The sequence below is a fragment of the Schistocerca piceifrons genome, chromosome 1 (assembly GCF_021461385.2).
Source record: "Schistocerca piceifrons isolate TAMUIC-IGC-003096 chromosome 1, iqSchPice1.1, whole genome shotgun sequence".
Taxonomy (NCBI): domain Eukaryota; kingdom Metazoa; phylum Arthropoda; class Insecta; order Orthoptera; family Acrididae; genus Schistocerca; species Schistocerca piceifrons.
Window position 1 is genome coordinate 1,165,129,199 of NC_060138.1, and position 19,506 is coordinate 1,165,148,704.

General features: G+C 39.1%; 1 protein-coding gene across 2 annotated transcripts in view; it reads right to left on the reverse strand.

Moving 5' to 3' along the window:
- The window catches only part of LOC124781379 (double-stranded RNA-specific editase 1-like), a 38,865-nt gene extending 22,863 nt beyond the window's left edge, over nucleotides 1–16,002 (reverse strand). The window contains exons 1-3 of one of the 2 annotated variants that reach the window (XM_047253856.1): nucleotides 15,899–16,002; nucleotides 15,715–15,813; nucleotides 14,765–14,898 (exon numbers count right to left, since the gene is read on the reverse strand). In XM_047253856.1, the coding sequence (XP_047109812.1) occupies nucleotides 14,765–14,898; nucleotides 15,715–15,754 (174 nt within the window). In that variant the 5' untranslated portion in view covers nucleotides 15,755–15,813; nucleotides 15,899–16,002. The remainder of the gene's footprint in view (nucleotides 1–14,764; nucleotides 14,899–15,714; nucleotides 15,814–15,898) is intronic. The other variant, XM_047253857.1, reaches the window with a different exon arrangement.
- Nucleotides 16,003–19,506: the final 3,504 nt, after the last annotated feature.

The following is a 19,506-nucleotide window of genomic DNA, read 5'->3' on the forward strand; positions in this document are numbered from 1 at the left end:
AGGCAGCAGACGATCAAGTAGGTAAAAAGAAGAGGGCTAGTAGAAATCCTTGGGTAACAGAAGAAATATTGAATTTAATTGATGAAAGGAGAAAATATAAAAATGCAGTAAGTGAAACAGGCAAAAAGGAATACAAACGTCTCAAAAATGAGATCGACAGGAAGTGCAAAATGGCTAAGCAGGGATGGCTAGAGGACAAATGTAAGGATGTAGAGGCCTATCTCACTAGGGGTAAGATAGATACCGCCTACAGGAAAATTAAAGAGACCTTTGGAGATAAGAGAACGACTTGTATGAATATCAAGAGCTCAGATGGAAACCCAGTTCTAAGCAAAGAAGGGAAAGCAGAAAGGTGGAAGGAGTATATAGAGGGTCTATACAAGGGCGATGTACTTGAGGACAATATTATGGAAATGGAAGAGGACGTAGATGAAGATGAAAAGGGAGATACGATACTGCGTGAAGAGTTTGACAGAGCATTGAAAGACCTGAGTCGAAACAAGGCCCCCGGAGTAGACAATATTCCATTGGAACTACTGACGGCCGTGGGAGAGCCAGTCCTGACAAAACTGTACCATCTGGTGAGCAAGATGTATGAAACAGGCGATATACCCTCAGACTTCAAGAAGAATATAATAATTCCAATCCCAAAGAAAGCAGGTGTTGACAGATGTGAAAATTACCGAACTATCAGCTTAATAAGTCACAGCTGCAAAATACTAACACGAATTCTTTACAGACGAATGGAAAAACTAGTAGAAGCCAACCTCGGGGAAGATCAGTTTGGATTCCGTAGAAACACTGGAACACGCGAGGCAATACTGACCTTACGACTTATCTTAGAAGAAAGATTAAGGAAAGGCAAACCTACGTTTCTAGCATTTGTAGACTTAGAGAAAGCTTTTGACAATGTTGACTGGAATACTCTCTTTCAAATTCTAAAGGTGGCAGGGGTAAAATACAGGGAGCGAAAGGCTATTTACAATTTGTACAGAAACCAGATGGCAGTTATAAGAGTCGAGGGACATGAAAGGGAAGCAGTGGTTGGGAAGGGAGTAAGACAGGGTTGTAGCCTCTCCCCGATGTTGTTCAATCTGTATATTGAGCAAGCAGTAAAGGAAACAAAAGAAAAATTCGGAGTAGGTATTAAAATTCATGGAGAAGAAGTAAAAACTTTGAGGTTCGCCGATGACATTGTAATTCTGTCAGAGACAGCAAAGGACTTGGAAGAGCAGTTGAATGGAATGGACAGTGTCTTGAAAGGAGGATATAAGATGAACAACAACAAAAGCAAAACAAGGATAATGGAATGTAGTCTAATTAAGTCGGGTGATGCTGAGGGAATTAGATTAGGAAATGAGGCACTTAAAGTAGTAAAGGAGTTTTGCTATTTGGGGAGCAAAATAACTGATGATGGTCGAAGTAGAGAGGATATAAAATGTAGGCTGGCAATGGCAAGGAAAGCGTTTCTGAAGAAGAGAAATTTGTTAACATCCAGTATTGATTTAAGTGTCAGGAAGTCATTTCTGAAAGTATTCGTATGGAGAGTAGCCATGTATGGAAGTGAAACATGGACGATAAATAGTTTGGACAAGAAGAGAATAGAAGCTTTCAAAATGTGGTGCTACAGAAGAATGCTGAAGATTAGATGGGTAGATCACATAACTAATGAGGAAGTATTGAATAGGATTGGGGAGAAGAGAAGTTTGTGGCACAACTTGACCAGAAGAAGGGATCGGTTGGTAGGACATGTTCTGAGGCATCAAGGGATCACCAATTTAGTATTGGAGGGCAGCGTGGAGGGTAAAAATCGTAGAGGGAGACCAAGAGATGAATACACTAAGCAGATTCAGATGGATGTAGGTTGCAGTAGGTACTGGGAGATGAAAAAGCTTGCACAGGATAGAGTAGCATGGAGAGCTGCATCAAACCAGTCTCAGGACTGAAGACCACAACAACAACAACAACAACAACATGACCACCGACTAGCCACCCACCAGGATGAACAACCACTGCCAAACTGCAGCCAAGAGCAAGTAGCACAACATGCAGTTGAGTGTAAAATTCTTGATTTCAATGGCTGCTTCATTTCCCAAGCCACCCGTATATACCCCTCCACCACAAGCTTTCCTGAACTGCACACATGGGAGTTACCTGACCATCATTCCCAGTTCCTCTCTTTTTTCACTCCTGCCTCCACAACCTCCTGATGCTGCACCTGCTGGTATTCTAGTCCCTAAACCTACACCAGAAAGCAGTCCTTTCCCCCCCTCCCTGTACACTGCTATCGCTTCCCTTCCTCACCTCCTCCATATTACTTCTTCCATCTCACATAATAGTTGCAGATTCCTGCTTCCATCCCATATGATAGTTGCATTCTGTCCCAAGCTGCCAGAGTTGGCAGTCATGTCTGTATGACTTGTGCTTGCTTGTATGGACGAATGGTGGTGTTTCTCTTTTTCTGACAAGGCTCTGGCCAAAAGCTTATGTGCAAAAAAAGTTTCTTAAGTGTTACTGTCTGCAGCTTAAAATGTCATCTTTATGGTAAATAGCAATCTACCTTTTCCAACATTGTTAACGTATGTTCTTTTTATTTTCTCCAGTATAAACCTCGTGAATCAATAAAATGACATTTTTATGTATAGTGCACATGCACACTAAGTGTGTGCCACTGGCACCACGCAAAACACATCAGGTCTCACAGCAAAATTTTGAAAAAACATTTTTAAGTCAGTACATTCTAACATGAAAACTGAGTAGAGCTCTCAAAGGCATAAAATCCATTGCTGTCTCACGTAAGTTTCTTCCTGTACTAGCATCATCTTCATAACACACAAAATTCTGGACTGCTCATCATTTTGATGAAACATTTTTACCAATTCATGGTTCCAAAGACTCAATTTTTCCCACAGCTATGGTTACGTTCTGTTAAAAACACTTCTCTTTGAATAGTTTTTGAGCTTCACAAACCTAATCAGTTACACTGAATGTCCCAGGCAAATTTAATACAGCTGTAATCGTCAAATTTGAATCTGTTTCTTGTTATCTTAAGTAATTCAGTTTTAATTAAATCAACAAGCTTGTCCATTCCTGCTACACTTATTTTCTAGTATTTTTCCTTAGATAGTAAATCAACTTTGAGAACTGTTTGACTCATTTTACGTTCTCGTGCACTCTTTTTTTTCTTTGCCACAGGAGAATCTGCTGTGTTCGCCACATGCATGCAGTTTCATAGTGACCTCTAATTCCACTAAAATGTAAATGTCGTGTGACTGGGGCCTCCCGTTGGAAAGACCATTCGCCGGGCGCATGTCTTTCGATCCGACGCCACTTCAGTGACTTACGCATCAATGGGGATGAAATAATGATTCGGACAACACAACACCAAGTCCCTGATCGGAGAAAATCTCCGACCCAGCAAGGGATCTAACCCGGGTCCTTAGGATTGACATTCTGTGGAACTGACCACTCAGCTACCGGAGGCGGACTGAATTCTACTGAATGCAGTGTTTAGTTTATCAACGACAGTATTTTCTACAATTATAGTACTTCATCACCTTATAATCTGACAATCCACTACCCTCACTTTTGGCATTTACTACAGCCTCAACACTGCAATTGTTTTTCTTCTTAAATTGAATTTTTCCTACTCTGTTCTATTGTTAGAATTGAAAGTGTTTTTTAATGGACAATTTATGTTTCTTGAAAGAGAGACAACAAACACTTGCAAAAATTCATACTTGTCCAGAAATGTGCTGATGGTGAAGAAAAATAGTTTTTAACCTAACATCTGCTTTCATTTTCAATTTTAAGAGATTTATTTTCAGGAAGTTCAACAGATTGCATGGATTATTTGTTCGGCATAGTTTAATAACTTGCATATGCATATCTACATTCCAAAGCAATATAAAAAATCTTAAAAACAATATCTGGTCACATTCATCACAAATATTGTCCCATGTATTATTTAGAGGCTGAGTTGAACTGTCAGAATATGTCATTCACAGCTACACTCACTGTTTTAATATCCAGTAAAGTAAATTTGGCAAACATCTTTTTCCTTCAATCAGAAACTGAAGAATTACTAAAATAGTTGAACTATACATACCTATAGACAGTATAAAGTATTATTATTCACCAGCTTGCAGAAATAAGAGAGCAGTGGTATGACACTGCATTTATGCATGTGCAACATTGTTTATTCCACAATTTGTGCAGAAATAAACAATACAATCAGTTCAAGACATCAGATAAATATATTTTTTGCCTGCATACTAAGAAACTTATTTAATCTAGTTTTTGCTACACATTACTTTCAGTTTTTAAAAGCAAAATGGATGAGAAACTGAACACACGGTAAGTAAGCATTTGAATTTTGTTAATCATTTTTGCCTATGAATTGATAACAAAGGAGTGAAAAAACCCATTAATTTCATTTTATCATTTGACAGAGTATCTTTTAGAACAAGAATAAAAAGAGTTATTCAATTAACCTTTTCCTTGTCAATGATACTACTCATCACATTCTTCTGAATCCTTCACATATTGATGCAAGCACAAATAAAATTTTATCAATATTCACTGGTAAATTAGGAAGTAATAAATTACTCTGTGTATCTGAACACACTATTTTCTTCATATGAAAACCAAAATCTGTTAAATTCCAACCCTTTAACAGGATGTAAAATCCAAACAGCTTATAGAACAGTAATATCTTGGCTCACTGATTAGATTCGTAGAAAGAACAAATATGCTAAGTTGTGTCAAAATCTGAGATAATGGATGTCAATCACTGACACAAACTGCAGAAGGTATAGCCTGTCGGTAAACTGAAGAGCGAGCGAGTGAGTCCCCACTCTGCCAACCCAGTTACGTCACAAGGCGCTTCTACTGGCTGTTCCACAACGTAGTGCCAGCCCTGCCACGACGCGCGCTTTATATCTGTGGCGACGCCGTGTGCAGATACGTCTTGGCTGCGTTCATTTTTAGACAAATGCATTAAAACCAGAAAGGATACAAAAAATGATAGGTTCTTCCAAAACACAACATTATAGAGTAAATAATATTAAGATAAGAACGGAAGTAAGGATTATACTACAAATATATAACCAAGTACCTGTTCATGTGAATGTACTGTATGTTCCACTATTGCTATTCGGAAAACGAGCCCCATATAACGCAATCAATCTATAGAATTTAGGGCTGCTTCTTACTCTGTGTTTCTACTAAAAGGTAGAAGTTTTCTTTGAAGGACTTGCAACACGAAGAGAGTTTAAAAAGTAAGCAGAAATTTATAATTTTGTGTTTTGTATTAGTCCAATTTGCACTACTTCGTCTCTGTCTTCGTAAACATGTCTGAAAAGTATGTGTACAATGTCATGCATATTGAGTATTTACTCTGTTGTCAGCTGTCAAAAAGATTACATGTGTTTTGGTAGCATCAATGATTATTTGTTTTGTACAAAAACAGATTAGAGAATCTGTATTAAATTTTGTTACAGGAATGGAATAAAGTGTATGAAATTTTTAGAAATGTTAAATATTGCTTTTGGTGAGCCTGTTATGAGTGAACCAAGGGCATACAAGTGGTATAAACATTCAAAGCAGGTCTTAAAAGGACAGCAGTTTTACAAGCTTGGATGAGATTAAAAATGCACAGTTAAGAGTCCTATAAACTATCCCAAAGAAACAGTTCCTAAAGTGTTTCGGGAATTGGAAAAAGCACTGGTACAAGTGTATAGTACGTGTCAAGCTTTTTGGTTAGAAGCCCAGAATCGATGTACATATTTCGAAGAAAATTTCAGCAGTGTTTAGAATAGATATTGCGCACATATTTAAAGCAATATGTCTCAGAATCAGTTGAATAGTGACCGAGATAGAGATTTAGTGTTCCATAATCATCAAAAGTTTTACGTGATTTTGAAACTGTCTATAACGATCGGTTTCCTCCCAAGATTATTAGTTTTCCTTCGTGGCGATTTCACTAAACCATGCGGCTTATTTTCGCATTCATTCCTAATGCAGCCCTTTGATTGGGACTGGTAATATTATCCAACAGTTCTTTTTGGGCCTCCTCTTTAATACACGCTGTAATAACATTAGAGACGATCGAACGCTCGTTACTCTGCAAATACCTCCTCTTCCTCGTATTCTGCACATTTTCTTGCAATTCTAGACGAGTATCCATCACTTACGGATATCGAAGTATATCAGTAAGTGTACAAATTTAACTGACTGACACTGGCAACTAAAATCCCACGAACAGAAACGATGTATATCACTGCACGCCGATCTACACCGCTAGACAGGTAACGGGCAACACATTTTGGGTGCCCCTGTAGGCCGGTGGCAGCGTTCGTCCGGGAAAGGCCACTCCCCCCACCAAAAGCGCTGCTCGCTCTTGAGTTTACAGACAGACTACAGCTGCATCAATCTGCAAGGCACGATCCAGCATAGTGGGAGGAAAGGTACTTGATTGCACAGTGGGTGTTTGCTGAGACTCAGCAAGGACCTTCCTGTGGGAGAATGGAACCATTCACGTGAGTAATCAAGGAAAATGTCCTCACAATGCAACAATACTAAGCAACTGCTTGAGCTTTTGGTGCAAAAAATGATGGGGAACCTGAAAACTTCACTATGCCATATATGTGAAGATTTGCATAGTACTGCACTGTCTGTCAGACATTTACAATTCCTATTGCTGCATGCTTAATGTTTTTTGCGTACGTTCACACCATGGTGATGATCGCATCCTGTGCCACAATTGGCTGACGGAGGCAAGAAGGGCAGCTGCCATGTTGATTTTAGTGTTCTCGAAGCTCAAGTGTTGAATTTGAATTTTCATATTCAATAGATACAAACTTTCCAGCACATAGCTGTTATATTCTGCACTTACAATGACTTGATGACAAGTAATTATTTTCCTTTAGTCTGTACATGTTTCAGCATTAGGCTCCATTTAAAGTAACTAAATCAAAAAGAGAAAGCACACAGAGGAACACCAGCAATACCAACACAATACAATATGAAAACATCAGAGCTTACACCTACCAAAATCCTATTGATGCCGTACATGCAAACTGGCCTGTGTGTGGCCATGGAACAATAAGGAAATCAGCTCTATCAGATAGCGCGAACATAGAAAGACAGCATTGTCTTGCAATGAACAGGTTTTTTTTTCTCCCAAGAACAATAAGTGAACATTTCACAATCTTAACTACACAAGTGTATATGCTGATACTTTTTATGCAAAAGTATAAAGAATGGCAATTATAAGAACAGATACATGCAATGCCATAGCCAATCTATAAACAATGTAAATTGGGATGCACTAGGGGTATTTTTAGTATATCATGTTACATGTCAATATGTTGTGCCTTGCACCACAAAAGCCCACACAGATTCTAACAACTGCCTGCCCGGCCTAAAGCGATGCCTAAAATTTAAGATGAGCAATAAAAAACAGAATCAAAGCTGTCCGTACAAAAATATTTCAGGCACTGCAAGGCACGACACACCAATTTGCAATAGACAAAAGAATATCCCTAGTGCCTTCCAAGTAATTTATATACACTGACTTTGGCATTTATCGCTTTTTCATATTTTTCTTGTTCTTTGTGTACACATTACATAAAGTGGTCATATAGCAAAATGTCTACTTTGTGCGATGCCCTTGTATACACTAGTGTACTTCTACGATTGCAAAACGTTCACTTATTTTTGGAAAAATGTATTTGTTGCAGACAATGCGATCTTTGAAGTTAACGTCACATGGCAGAGCTTTACCGTTCGTCATTCTGTAGGCACATACAAGGCAGTCTGTACTTTTACTTCATGTGATTAGCTTTGACGCAATACCTTGCATCAATAGGCGTTTGGTATGTGCAAGTGCTGTTGGGTTCACATTGTATCCAATTGGTATTGCTGAAGTGTTTCAATATATGCTTTCTCTTTTAGGATTAATTCCTATGATAATGGCTTAATGCTGAAACACTTTAATATTAAAGAAATGTAAATACTTGTGGTAAAAACTAGAGTTTTAACATACTTTTGTATTTATACTCACATAGAATGAACATATGCAATCTAACTGATTCCCAAGAAATGTGACATTATTGAAATGTACTGGGCTTCAGTGTTGGGAAACGCTATGTTGGTGGCTACACTTCTTACCAGCATGCCAATCTCATGGGTGGAGACAAAGGCTGTCCGCAGATGCGAAGCAGTTTATAATATATTTAAGTCTTGTCTCCCTTTCCTACCAATTTAGGGATGAGGCCTGATAGTTACAGAATTTCACCGTTCTTAAGACTGAAATCAGCATCTGCCAGTATGGTGGGCAGATCTCCATTGAGACTGAGGGCTGCCACAAACTTCACAGAGTGGTGGCTCCTTCTGCCAGAGGAGGAAGCTACGTGTTAAAGGGTTATGCATGATGGATGCAACTATGAAGCAAAGACAGTGTAAGCATTTTGTATTTGGTAATACAATTTTTTCAAAGCCTTGCTTGTTCATTGTTTACTAGTCTCACTAAAATTACTTGTTAGTTGACACTTCACATGTTGTAGCTGGTTTCCTCCAACAGAGCAATCAACACCATGCCCAAAACATAGTTTACTTCCAACTCCTTGTCTATCTTTATTTCTTGATGTATTTGCATCCTATATTTCTCTCTCTCTCTCTCTCTCTCTCTCTCTCTCTCTCTCTCTCTCACTCCTAATGAGCTACACATTTCATACTCGGCATTAACACGGCACAAGATGCGATCCACCATCATTTATGCACTTATAATCACAAAGATTGGTTTACATTAGATAATTTGCTGTCATTTCCCTCATTGTACTGACCTTTTCATCTGCTCTTATTTTTCATCTTAAAATTAATTTCTCGTTTAGAATGTGTTTGGGTTGCCTAAAACCTGCAATCAAGTGCCAACCAGGACTGCTCATTGGTTGGTAACACTGCATCCCTTGTAGCCAGTGTGAGGATAATTTCAGGTAATGAAGGATAGCGAGAAATTAGTTTGGTTTTGCTGCTAAAACTGAAATTTTGTTATGGAAGATGGCTATGCACACTAACATAATACAGAATTTTTTCTGTCTTGTGTCTGCTCGTAGAGATTAGCCTCACATGCCATGAACAAAGCAACTGATTTTTTCAGGGTGTATAAAGGGGCAAGGAAAAATAATTCCCGAATTTTGCCTGGATTTCCCAGTTGAAAACACACTTTTCCCGTGTTAAGTGATAGTATACTTTTCCTCGGCACTGTAAAACTTATCAGTCCTTTGAATATTTATGGTTTTATATGCAGACGTAGAATTCCCCGGCACTTCAGCAACATGTACACTGCATATTTTCATGTTATGAAGGTATAAATTAGAATTCCACCATACACTGGATGTTACTTTCCAAAGCATTGAAATCGAGATTGCGACGCGCTTTTGTAAGCCAGTCATAGACCGTATCATGTGATCTCGCCAGCCGAAGACAGCATAGGACACGTGATGTAGTCAACCAATAGCAAGATCACTCTTACCTAGCGCGAAAAACACAAATAGGAAAAGTTAATGGTTTAAATTAAAATACATAGTGTTGCTACAAGAAAAACAAAGCTTTCACATATAATCGTGGTCTCGAAGATTAATAAGCTGTAAGCTTCCACATATAATGTTGATCTTTTCTGCGCATGTTGCACTTTCAGATATATCACACAAATGTGCCAGTAAAATTTTTCATAACGACGTAAATTTCTGATCTCCTGAGCTCGAAATTCTTCTAGATGGTCGTCCTCAAAGAGTTTATTTTTAATTGAGAGTCAAACGCTCTGTGATTTAAGAAATTCATCGTACATTCTCGCACATTGTTCATCTTGTGTAAAAGTAAATTTACTTTGAAAGTAACACCTTTCAAACAACCATTTGCAATTTTTTCCTGCGACCTGTTAGAAACTGATTCGTTTCAGCATTTGCAAGAGAGCGCCAAATAACATGTGCCACTGCTCATGCGCAGCTACAATGACACAGGGAGCTCGTATGTTCGCACGTGTAAAACATTAAAAGAAGTTCCACTATGTAACAAAAGACACGAGACATCAGAGGATACTTCAAGAGTATTGGAATCTCGTGAACCATACTAAAATGCATAATTCGGCTTAAAGTGCACATTCGTATGTAAATTTTCTTGAGTACCAGTACTGTCTGTTACGTCACGCTCATAGGAAACAATTTGTTGTTAGGAAGCATTGCATAGTCTTCCTAAAGCCTGAGACACATTTTTCTGTTGGCAGACACTTGTATGAGCACTGTTTTGCTGTTGTATAAGGCGCATTTCCTTTGCGACTTAAGTTTTATTTTCGTTTTTTCCCTCTTGTTTTGTTGCTGCAGTATTATTCCGCAGAAGCGGGATACAGTAATATCTTTTGTTGGAGTATTGATTCTTACCAGTCAAAATCACAAAAATTTAAATGAAAACAAACACAATAATAGACTCCCGGAATTCTAAAAAAATCCCGGGGTTTTCCTGGATCTCCTGGGTCGTAGACACCCTGATTTAGGTCGCAATGGATTTAATACCCGGGCTAAAAAAAAACCATGTCTGTCACAATTCAGTCATTGGTCACTCAAAATCAGCTATTGACATAGCATCTCCCATTTCCATCATACCTTTCAGCAGCCATTTCCAACACTGCTCCACATTGCACATTAACGGCATTTGTGACATGACCTGCCATGTTTGTGTGTCACCTGTAAGCAAGAGGTAGCCGGCAGCAATACAGTAGCAGCACATGACGGCATCAACTATAAAGTAATTTTAATCTGACTATAGTGATCCATCTCAGCTTCACACAGGCAGCACTAAGTATATATGGCCACAGGACTTTGGTGTAGCAGTAATAATTATATACAAAAGCCTTCCTAGCAATTCAGTCTATCAATGGAAACAGTATTAAAATTCAACAGCAGTTCACAAGATTAGCCTGAACATGAAGACAGAAACAACTTTAACTTACAATATATAAAGACAAATGTCAAATCCAGCTGAATCTTAAATGGCTCCTTCAGTTTGTGCAGTATCGGCTCAAGTCTATGACAACGTCTCCTGTACACAATGAGTGGCATGCTGTCCTTTCCGTAATACTGTAACTAAATTCCGAAATTCTTCATAATACATTATAGGTAAAGCCAAATCACGCATAGCTGATGTGGCACAGACTACAGAAAAAGAGTATTCACACCAGCTTTCAAGCTCTTGCTTTCTCCGGAAGTACACAAATTCACTCAGACACCCAAATGTACACAACATTTGGTACAGTGGGCTTGTATGTCTTGAGTGCAAATACTGTTTTCTATTGCACGTTTCTATACACCATAGATCAGTCAGCTATAAGGAATAAGGGAAAGTGTGAAGTTATTCACATGAGTACTAAAAGAAATCAGCTAAATTTCGATTACGCGATAAGTCATACAAGTCTGAAGGCTGTAAATTCAGCTAAATACTTAGGGATTACAATTACAAATAACCTAAATTGGAACAATCACATAGATAATATTGTGGGTAGAGCAAACCAAAGACTGCAATTCATTGGCACAACACTTAGAAGGTGCAACATATCTACCAAAGAGACTGCTTACACCACACTTGTCCGCTCTATTCTGGAGTAGGCCTATTGCTGTGCAGTGCGAGATCCGCATCAGGTGGGACTGATGGATAACACCGAAAAAGTACAAAGAAGGGCAGCTCGTTTTGTATTATCATGAAGCAGGGGAGATAGTGTCACAGACATGATACGTGAATTGGAGTGGCAATCATCAAAACAAAGGCGTTTTTCAATGCGACGGGATCTTCTCATGAAATTTCAATCACCAGTTTTCTCCTCCGACTACAAAAACATTCTGTTGGCACCCACCTACATAGGAAGAAACGATCTTCACGATAAAATAAGAGAAATCAGGGCTTACAAAGAAAAATTTAAGTGCTCATTTTTCTCGTGTGCCGTTCCGAGAGTGGAACGGTAGAGAGACAGCTTGAAGTTGGTTCATTCAACCCTCTGTCAGGCACTTTATTGTGAATAGCAGAGTAATCACGTAGATGTAGATTTGTTTGTGTGTGTGTGTGTGTGTGTGTGTGTGTGTGTGTGTGTGTGTGTGGGCGCGCGCGCACACACACAATCCTCCTGTTTATTCATTATCACAACCAAGAATTTCCACTGTTATAAAATCAAATCTTTTCTGTACAAACACTTAGCACCACCCTTACAGTAATGTCAAAAAAGAACATGATACAGAGCCCACAAGTTATTTTCTGAGTCAATGCTGATGGAACTAACTGTAGCAGCAGTTTTATGGTTGGAGTCCCAACTTTGAATTTTCATATGTACTTCATATATTACACATGCTCTCCTCTGCCTTGTACAAATGAATAGATTAAATATACATTGCCTTGACAAAACAGGTACTTTAACTCGGCACACTATGAAGCAACAATTACTATACTCGGGTCAATGGAAGCATCAGATTCCACCCATCGGCTTTAACCCGTGATTTAAGGCTGTTGTGGTGTGTGACATCACGACAGCACGGAGTTTAGTTTGTGAGAGTGGTGTATCCTTAGGTGTTGTTTTGATGTCAGCGGTGCTCTCTGGTGGTGTGGTTGGGTGTTGTGTGTGAGGATGTTTTTGGTTCAGTTCACATGTGAGGCATGTTTATAGGTGGTGTATTGTTGCGGCCAGTGGTTTTCTCTGATGGTGTGTTTATGGGTAGCGTGTTATGTGGCGTATGAGGGACATTTGCGCGGTAGCATTGCACATGTGTGGTATCGGTGGTGACTGTGCTTTCAGAGGAACATTTTTCAGTGAGTTAACGATATTGGTTTTGTTATGTCAATGTTATTGTAGTTTTTTTCTGTTTGTCATGTGCGAAATTTGGTAAATTGCATTGTTTAAGTCTCTGGTAGGTATGGATATGACTGACAAGGTCAACAGTTTTCAGTTGTCGGCAATGATGGGGGACAGTGCGCTGCCTCTAATAAAATACCTTCAGCTATTCGGCCTGTTGGCTGAAGTCATGAAGTGTCCAGTGTGTCGTGAAGAAATGAGGCTTACTAAAATTCCGGCATCTTGGACCAGGGACGGCTATATCCGGAGATGATGTAAGGATAACAGGTCAGGGGAAGTGTTCGATTCCAATTTTGATTTTCTAAGTTATTTTTGTGGTAGAATTAGGTGTGATGGTGGTGAAAGTTTTGAGATTTATAGTGTGGTATCGGCAGTTGCTGTTGGCCTATATAGGTCAAGGGAAATGTTCGATTCCAGTGAATATTGTTTTTAGTTGATTTTGCGAAGGTTGTGGTCATTTTCTCGTTTGGTTTAGTGGAGCGTGTTTATTATTAGTTTGCCCCCCGCCCAAAAAAACCCAATTTCATCCTCCTAGGTGTTTGATGGTTTTTCAAACTATTTTAGTGTGTTGTCATGTTTACATAATGACGTCATAGTCGCGATACAGGAGTTGTGACATCATTGGTCAAAGCAGACAGGTGGAATTCGACGTTTCCGTTAACCCCTATACTCTGATACACGAAGTGTCAGATGCTACCACCATACACTGGCAAACCACAAATAATACTTTATCCTGATATGTTCTTGTGCAACCATGGAGAGCTGTCTTTGAACTTGCACCAGGTCGCCAACATCCATAGTACAAAAGTAACTGCAAACAATGTTGTGAACATTCTCATAATGCAAACAAGTTTCAAACTCAGTGCACAAAGCTAAATTGAACAACATACTACATATATTGATCTGTATTATGAAATGAACTTAAGATTTATAGATCTCTTTCCCAACCAAAACTTACAGAAACACTACTCCCAACTATTGCTGAGTCAGTGTACGTTGATATCTGACAGTTAGCAGGCTGGGGTCAGCAGCTTTGTGGCCCTGCCTCAACTAATACCCTGATTTTGTTAACATCTCTACAACAAAACCACCTCATTGTCAAAGCTCTGTGACTGCTGTTTTCCCCTGTAGTGGTTAGCACTTCCCAGTTGAAAGCTGGCAACCGTGCTGCAAGCCATCAGGGATCTTATTATCCTAACTTGGCTATAGGAAGGAGGTTAATTTCACAACAATAGTAAACAGTCAGAAACTGAACAGAACTCAGATTAGCGAAGGATGGGGTATTTCTTATTAATGCCACACTAGCATTCACCTACAGAGGAACTGTAGGTGGGTATCAGCATAGACAACCAAGATTAATTTAATCATGTTTTGTAGGCATCCAAGAGTGACTTAATCATGTTTTCTAGCTTTCTTATAGGTCAAGTTTGTGAAATTTTTAATCTCTTGCATACATTAATACTTACTAGGTAGAAATAGATCCCAGAGTATGAAACTGAATTATCTACAAACAAATACATAAATGGAATTAAATTTTCTACAATGACAGGAAACTTTTGACATGTGAGCATATGAGACACTGTTATTCCCACTGGATGATGAACCATTGGGGAGTAGTCTCACAAATATGAGAAGGAACCAACTGACCCTATAATAAACATTTCCTAGAGCAGTGTTAGGAATCAAGCTGGTAACTTCATTATACATTCATTAATAAGAGAGAGGGGCCATATAGGCTACTTACGGAATATACACACACACACAAACCACATTACAAAAACATTAGCTTCACATACAGACCTCGAAATTCTAGTTCTCAAATTATCTAACACAGTAACATCAAATTCAAGCTGCTACTAAACAACTAAGTACCTGCTGCATGCCACCTTGGTTTTGGCTTGAATAATGGCTAGACTGCTGGGAGCTGTAACCTTGTTGATAGGTATTTTGCTGAGGCATGCGTGGTCTAGGAGGGTATGGACCAGGAGAACCTTTTCCTCCCATACCTGTAGTGAAAAAATACAAGTGAGATCCTAAATACAATGGAAACTAATACTTAAAAGTAAAACTGAATACACTATACTCTGGAGAGAATTTAGAAATCAAAACCTATTTGATACAAAGATGGTCATGCACACTTAACAATTACACCGCCTTGTTCGAATTTGTTTTCCGACTCCATATTATAAAAATCAATACGTCCGAACTGTTCTCGCGAAAGTTATGAAATACCGGTACATGTGAAATATATGTTGTCTAAAACATATTAATTCACGCCAAGCTTTGACAAATGGGAAGGGGGGGGGGGGCTACAAACGATTACACATAGTGCTACGAAATCTTAAAAGTCGTATCAGCCAGATTTGTGGTTAGAAAAATTTCAAACGGTAATCCTATACTAATTCTTTTTTTACATTAAACTCAATCTTAATAACTAAAACTGAACACCACTTGAAGAGAAAATGGGGGAGGAGGCAGGACCAGCACCAAATTAACGGTCCAATTAATTCTACCTACGAAGCCACTGTCTTCAGTGTTGTTAAAAAACTTACATTAACAATATACATAAAACCGGTATATCAACGATTTCTTCTAAAAACTACATTTAAGATCAATTTTCGATGATACTGTGTTTAAATTACATATTCTTACTTAAAATCAAAATGGTCGCCAAAGGTCCATTCGCTCATAGCACACAAGATCAAGAAATGTAATCTAATATACCCGTGGTATAAAGAATAACGTACGTTCATTCTATTGTTGTACTTATGTAAAACACTTCTGTTAAGTATGAAAACATTCTGTGTATGATGAAGACTTACCCACACCCTGACCTGTCTGCCGCCTTGTATTGTACGACATGGCGATCGCCCTTTGCAGCTATCAAAAACGAAGATGCAAAAGCGCGGTAGACGCTACACCTACCACAAAATTACATAAATACTCATTACTCTCAATAATTTAATTACTAAAAACAACAAAAAATGCAAACACACTTAAACTTACAGTAATTGCGCCACTATACAAAGCCGGATCGCGTCCCTTAACACCTCTACCCCCGCTTCACTTAAATCAAAGACAATATGCACTAGAATTGGAATATCGTGCTGCTCTGCACGCAATATCGATGATCGATCCTTGTCTACAAAACAAAAAAAGGGACGTATTTGAGTTATATGATACAATCTGATATTTAGAGTCAATTGCATTTAAAATCTACAATAAGTTCCGCAGCATCACACACTTCTCTTTTATTTTTCAATTCTATCTATACGCATCACTCCAATCTCTCAATCGCATGCGTATATTGATGCAGACATAGTGCTGAAGCTTGCTCGTAATATACCGGTATACTAATGACCTGCCACTCTATATTCCCGAAGATACAAACTTAGTTAATTTTGCTCATTATACAAGTATAGTAATCACACCCCACAGACAGGATTTTGCAGAGCAAATTGTAAATAATGTCTTTCAGAAAAGTGTTAATAGTTTGTGGCAGATCTGCCAGAAAATATTAATATCTTTGCTTTTTTGTACTTCGTTTTTACCTACTTTGGTTGTTGTCTATTTGGTGTGAGACATTCGTCATAACTGTTACCGTGATTGTCGAAAACTATATCTTTGTGTTTTGATTTATCGTGCGCCAATAAAAATATTACATAGTGAAAGTAAATGGTGTTGTCTGTGTTATAACACACGCCATACTGGTGACCTCCGATGCGCAAAGTATGTCCTATTTGACAATGTGGCCGTTTACTTCGACATCTCCACATCGCTCACCTACCGCTCCTTTCGGACTACAACATGATACTAATGGTGCCTCTACACTGCCTTTCCACGGTTTCCTACGCACAAAGCCACCAACAACTGGGATAAAATTGGAAGATAAGTATAACGCCGTGGAGTTTTCTCCGTCATCAACAATGCCATTGTGGACTCTTTCACCTGCTATGAAATCTTTTTCTACGTTCGTCTATATCAAACCAATCATGAGTGCTGACTCACAGTGCGTCGTATGCAGTGGCGTAGCGTGGTTGGGGAGACAAAATAGTACAATAAACAATAATTTAAACAAATGAAACAAAACGCATCAAATAAAACAACAACGACTACAACTACTTCTACTACTACTACTACTGCCACTACCATCGCCACAAATAGTAATAACAATAATAATAACTAACTTGTTCATGAAACGATGACAAATTTGTTGAACTCCAGCTGCAAGAGAAGAAGCACTTACATTTTCTAGTACCTAAGTGCAATACGCCAGTCTTTTCTTTCCACGAATAAGTCTATAACTAGGTCTACAAAGATCTAATCACTGGATAGCCCTCCAAGTAGTGACTTTTCTATTGCTAACGTGCTCAAACACGACAGCCGGATGTTGGACATTGAATTCCTTAAATAATTCTCCACTCGTTTAAGAGTACTCGTGCTTCGTTAACTGCTTGCTGTAGTTGCAGGTAGGGTCAAAACCAAAAGCAGGAACTTCGTTGTTTCTTCATAAACGGAATTTAAATCATTGTTGACAATGTACTTTAAGAGGATTCTTGGAGACAAGTGTTCTTTCTCATTAGCGTATATTTTACACAGTTCATTTCCAACTTGTTCTTGTTTGAAAAAAGGGTACTGTTCTAATAATTCAAGCAGCTTCAACTTTGGGAATTCTTTTTGATAGTTTGGGAAACACTTTTCGTTGAAAAGTTCAACAAACTGAATTTGGGGAAAGTCTTGAAACCTTCTTTCCATCTGAACAATTTGCAAATCCAATATCTCGTAAGTTAGTGACCTGAAAGATGTCTTTTGACTGTCACAGAATGATAAGTTGCCATTCAAACACAAGCTGCATTTAATGCATTCATCAACGAATGTTTCCGTTCCTAATTGTCGTAAGTTTCTCAAAACAGTTATTTCGTCATGGCAAGCAGTTATACTGACAGATTTTGACTGAATAACATTAAACAGATGATCAACATAAACAAAGCACCCTCTAGAAGCAAAGCAAGTAGACGAACGTGGGATCATCCATCTGTCATTTCATTCCCAAAGCACAGCTCAAAGATTCTTGGTCCCACCGAGAGTCTGTATCATCAAATATATAATTAAAAACACTATATAGTCCTCAGCAATGACTAGATGTTGAAACTGCCCTGGAACGAAACTCTCAGTGAGTGTTGCTTTCATGTGGCAGTTTAAATGCTGTCTCAGTTAGCAATACACTTCGTTTTGATGATTTGCTGAAAAATAAATGGAATGCAGTAAGATCACTTACAAACATGCGCCTCCTGCGCCAGCCGTGTTTAAACCAGCCGCTGCGAACGCCACGATTGACAGCTTCATAAACACTCCACCACTCCCGTCCGCTGTGCTATCAAATCTGTTACATCCACAACACAAGAGTGAGAAAATTCCTAAATTTCCAAGGTTCACGATGGACAATCCGCATACGTGGTTTATTTTGGCAGAGACCATATTCACTGCCCTAAACATTGATTCAGACAGTGCTAAATTTACTGCTCTTATTAATGCCCTTGAGGACCACGCTGAGTGAGTACAGGACTTAGTGCTGCCGGCGGCCCCCGCAAATCGTTACGCACTGGCAAAACAACAGATCTTCGAACGTCTAGCTAAGACTACACAAGAGTCTGTTTTATACATACTGCAAGATGTACATCTTAAAGACTCGACTCCTTCACAACTGTGGCGACGTATCAGAGCAGTCTTCGATAGCAAAACTATGCCAGATGAAGCTTTACTTTCTTTCTGGGTTGCAAAGCTGCCGAAAGCTATCCAACTGCAGCTCCTATCACATGATCAGGAACCTCTACAAGCGATATTATTGCTGGCCGACGCCGCATATAAGATAATCAATAGAAGAAAGTTATCTACGTGTGCCCCCCTCGATATTAGGCCCCCCCCTCCCGCGTGGCAGAGGCCGATCTTTCCAAAACAACAGACAGAGTACACTGGCTGAGCACCAGATTCCACACCGTCCTTCACCATTCCATACCACAGCTTCAAGTGACGTCCTTCACCCGGTAACAACACAGGATCAGCAAACTTATCGTTTCCGCTGGTATCACTCCGTTTACGGTAATACAGCCAGGAATTGCCGCTCACCCCTTGCAATGCGCCCAAATACGCACGGTGGGCCGCTATAGGCGCACCGGTCCGCACTATGACGTCAAGTCGCCTAACAGATCACAGGCTAGTACTTCCGAATTATTCTCTCGGACGTTTGTATATCCAGGATATAGCTTCTCAGAAATGATTTTTAGTGGACACTGGTGCCAATGTGAGCGTCATTCCACGTTCAATGGTCACTTCTACAATCACGCATTCGCCTCATCAAATCAGAGCAGCCAACAATTCCTCATTAATGGCTTATGGTGTAACGCAACTTCGCATTTACTTCGATGATACACATAATTATGAATGGACATTTTCGGTAGTAGAAATCGACGAGCCAATATTAGGATTGGACTTCTTAAGTGCTCATTACTTTTTTTTGGACTTAATTACACCTGCCTTCTGCTGAGGGGATTTTAAACAAAAATTTTCGGCGAGATTTTCCCCATCCACGCCGACAGAATGCAGTTCGAATACGT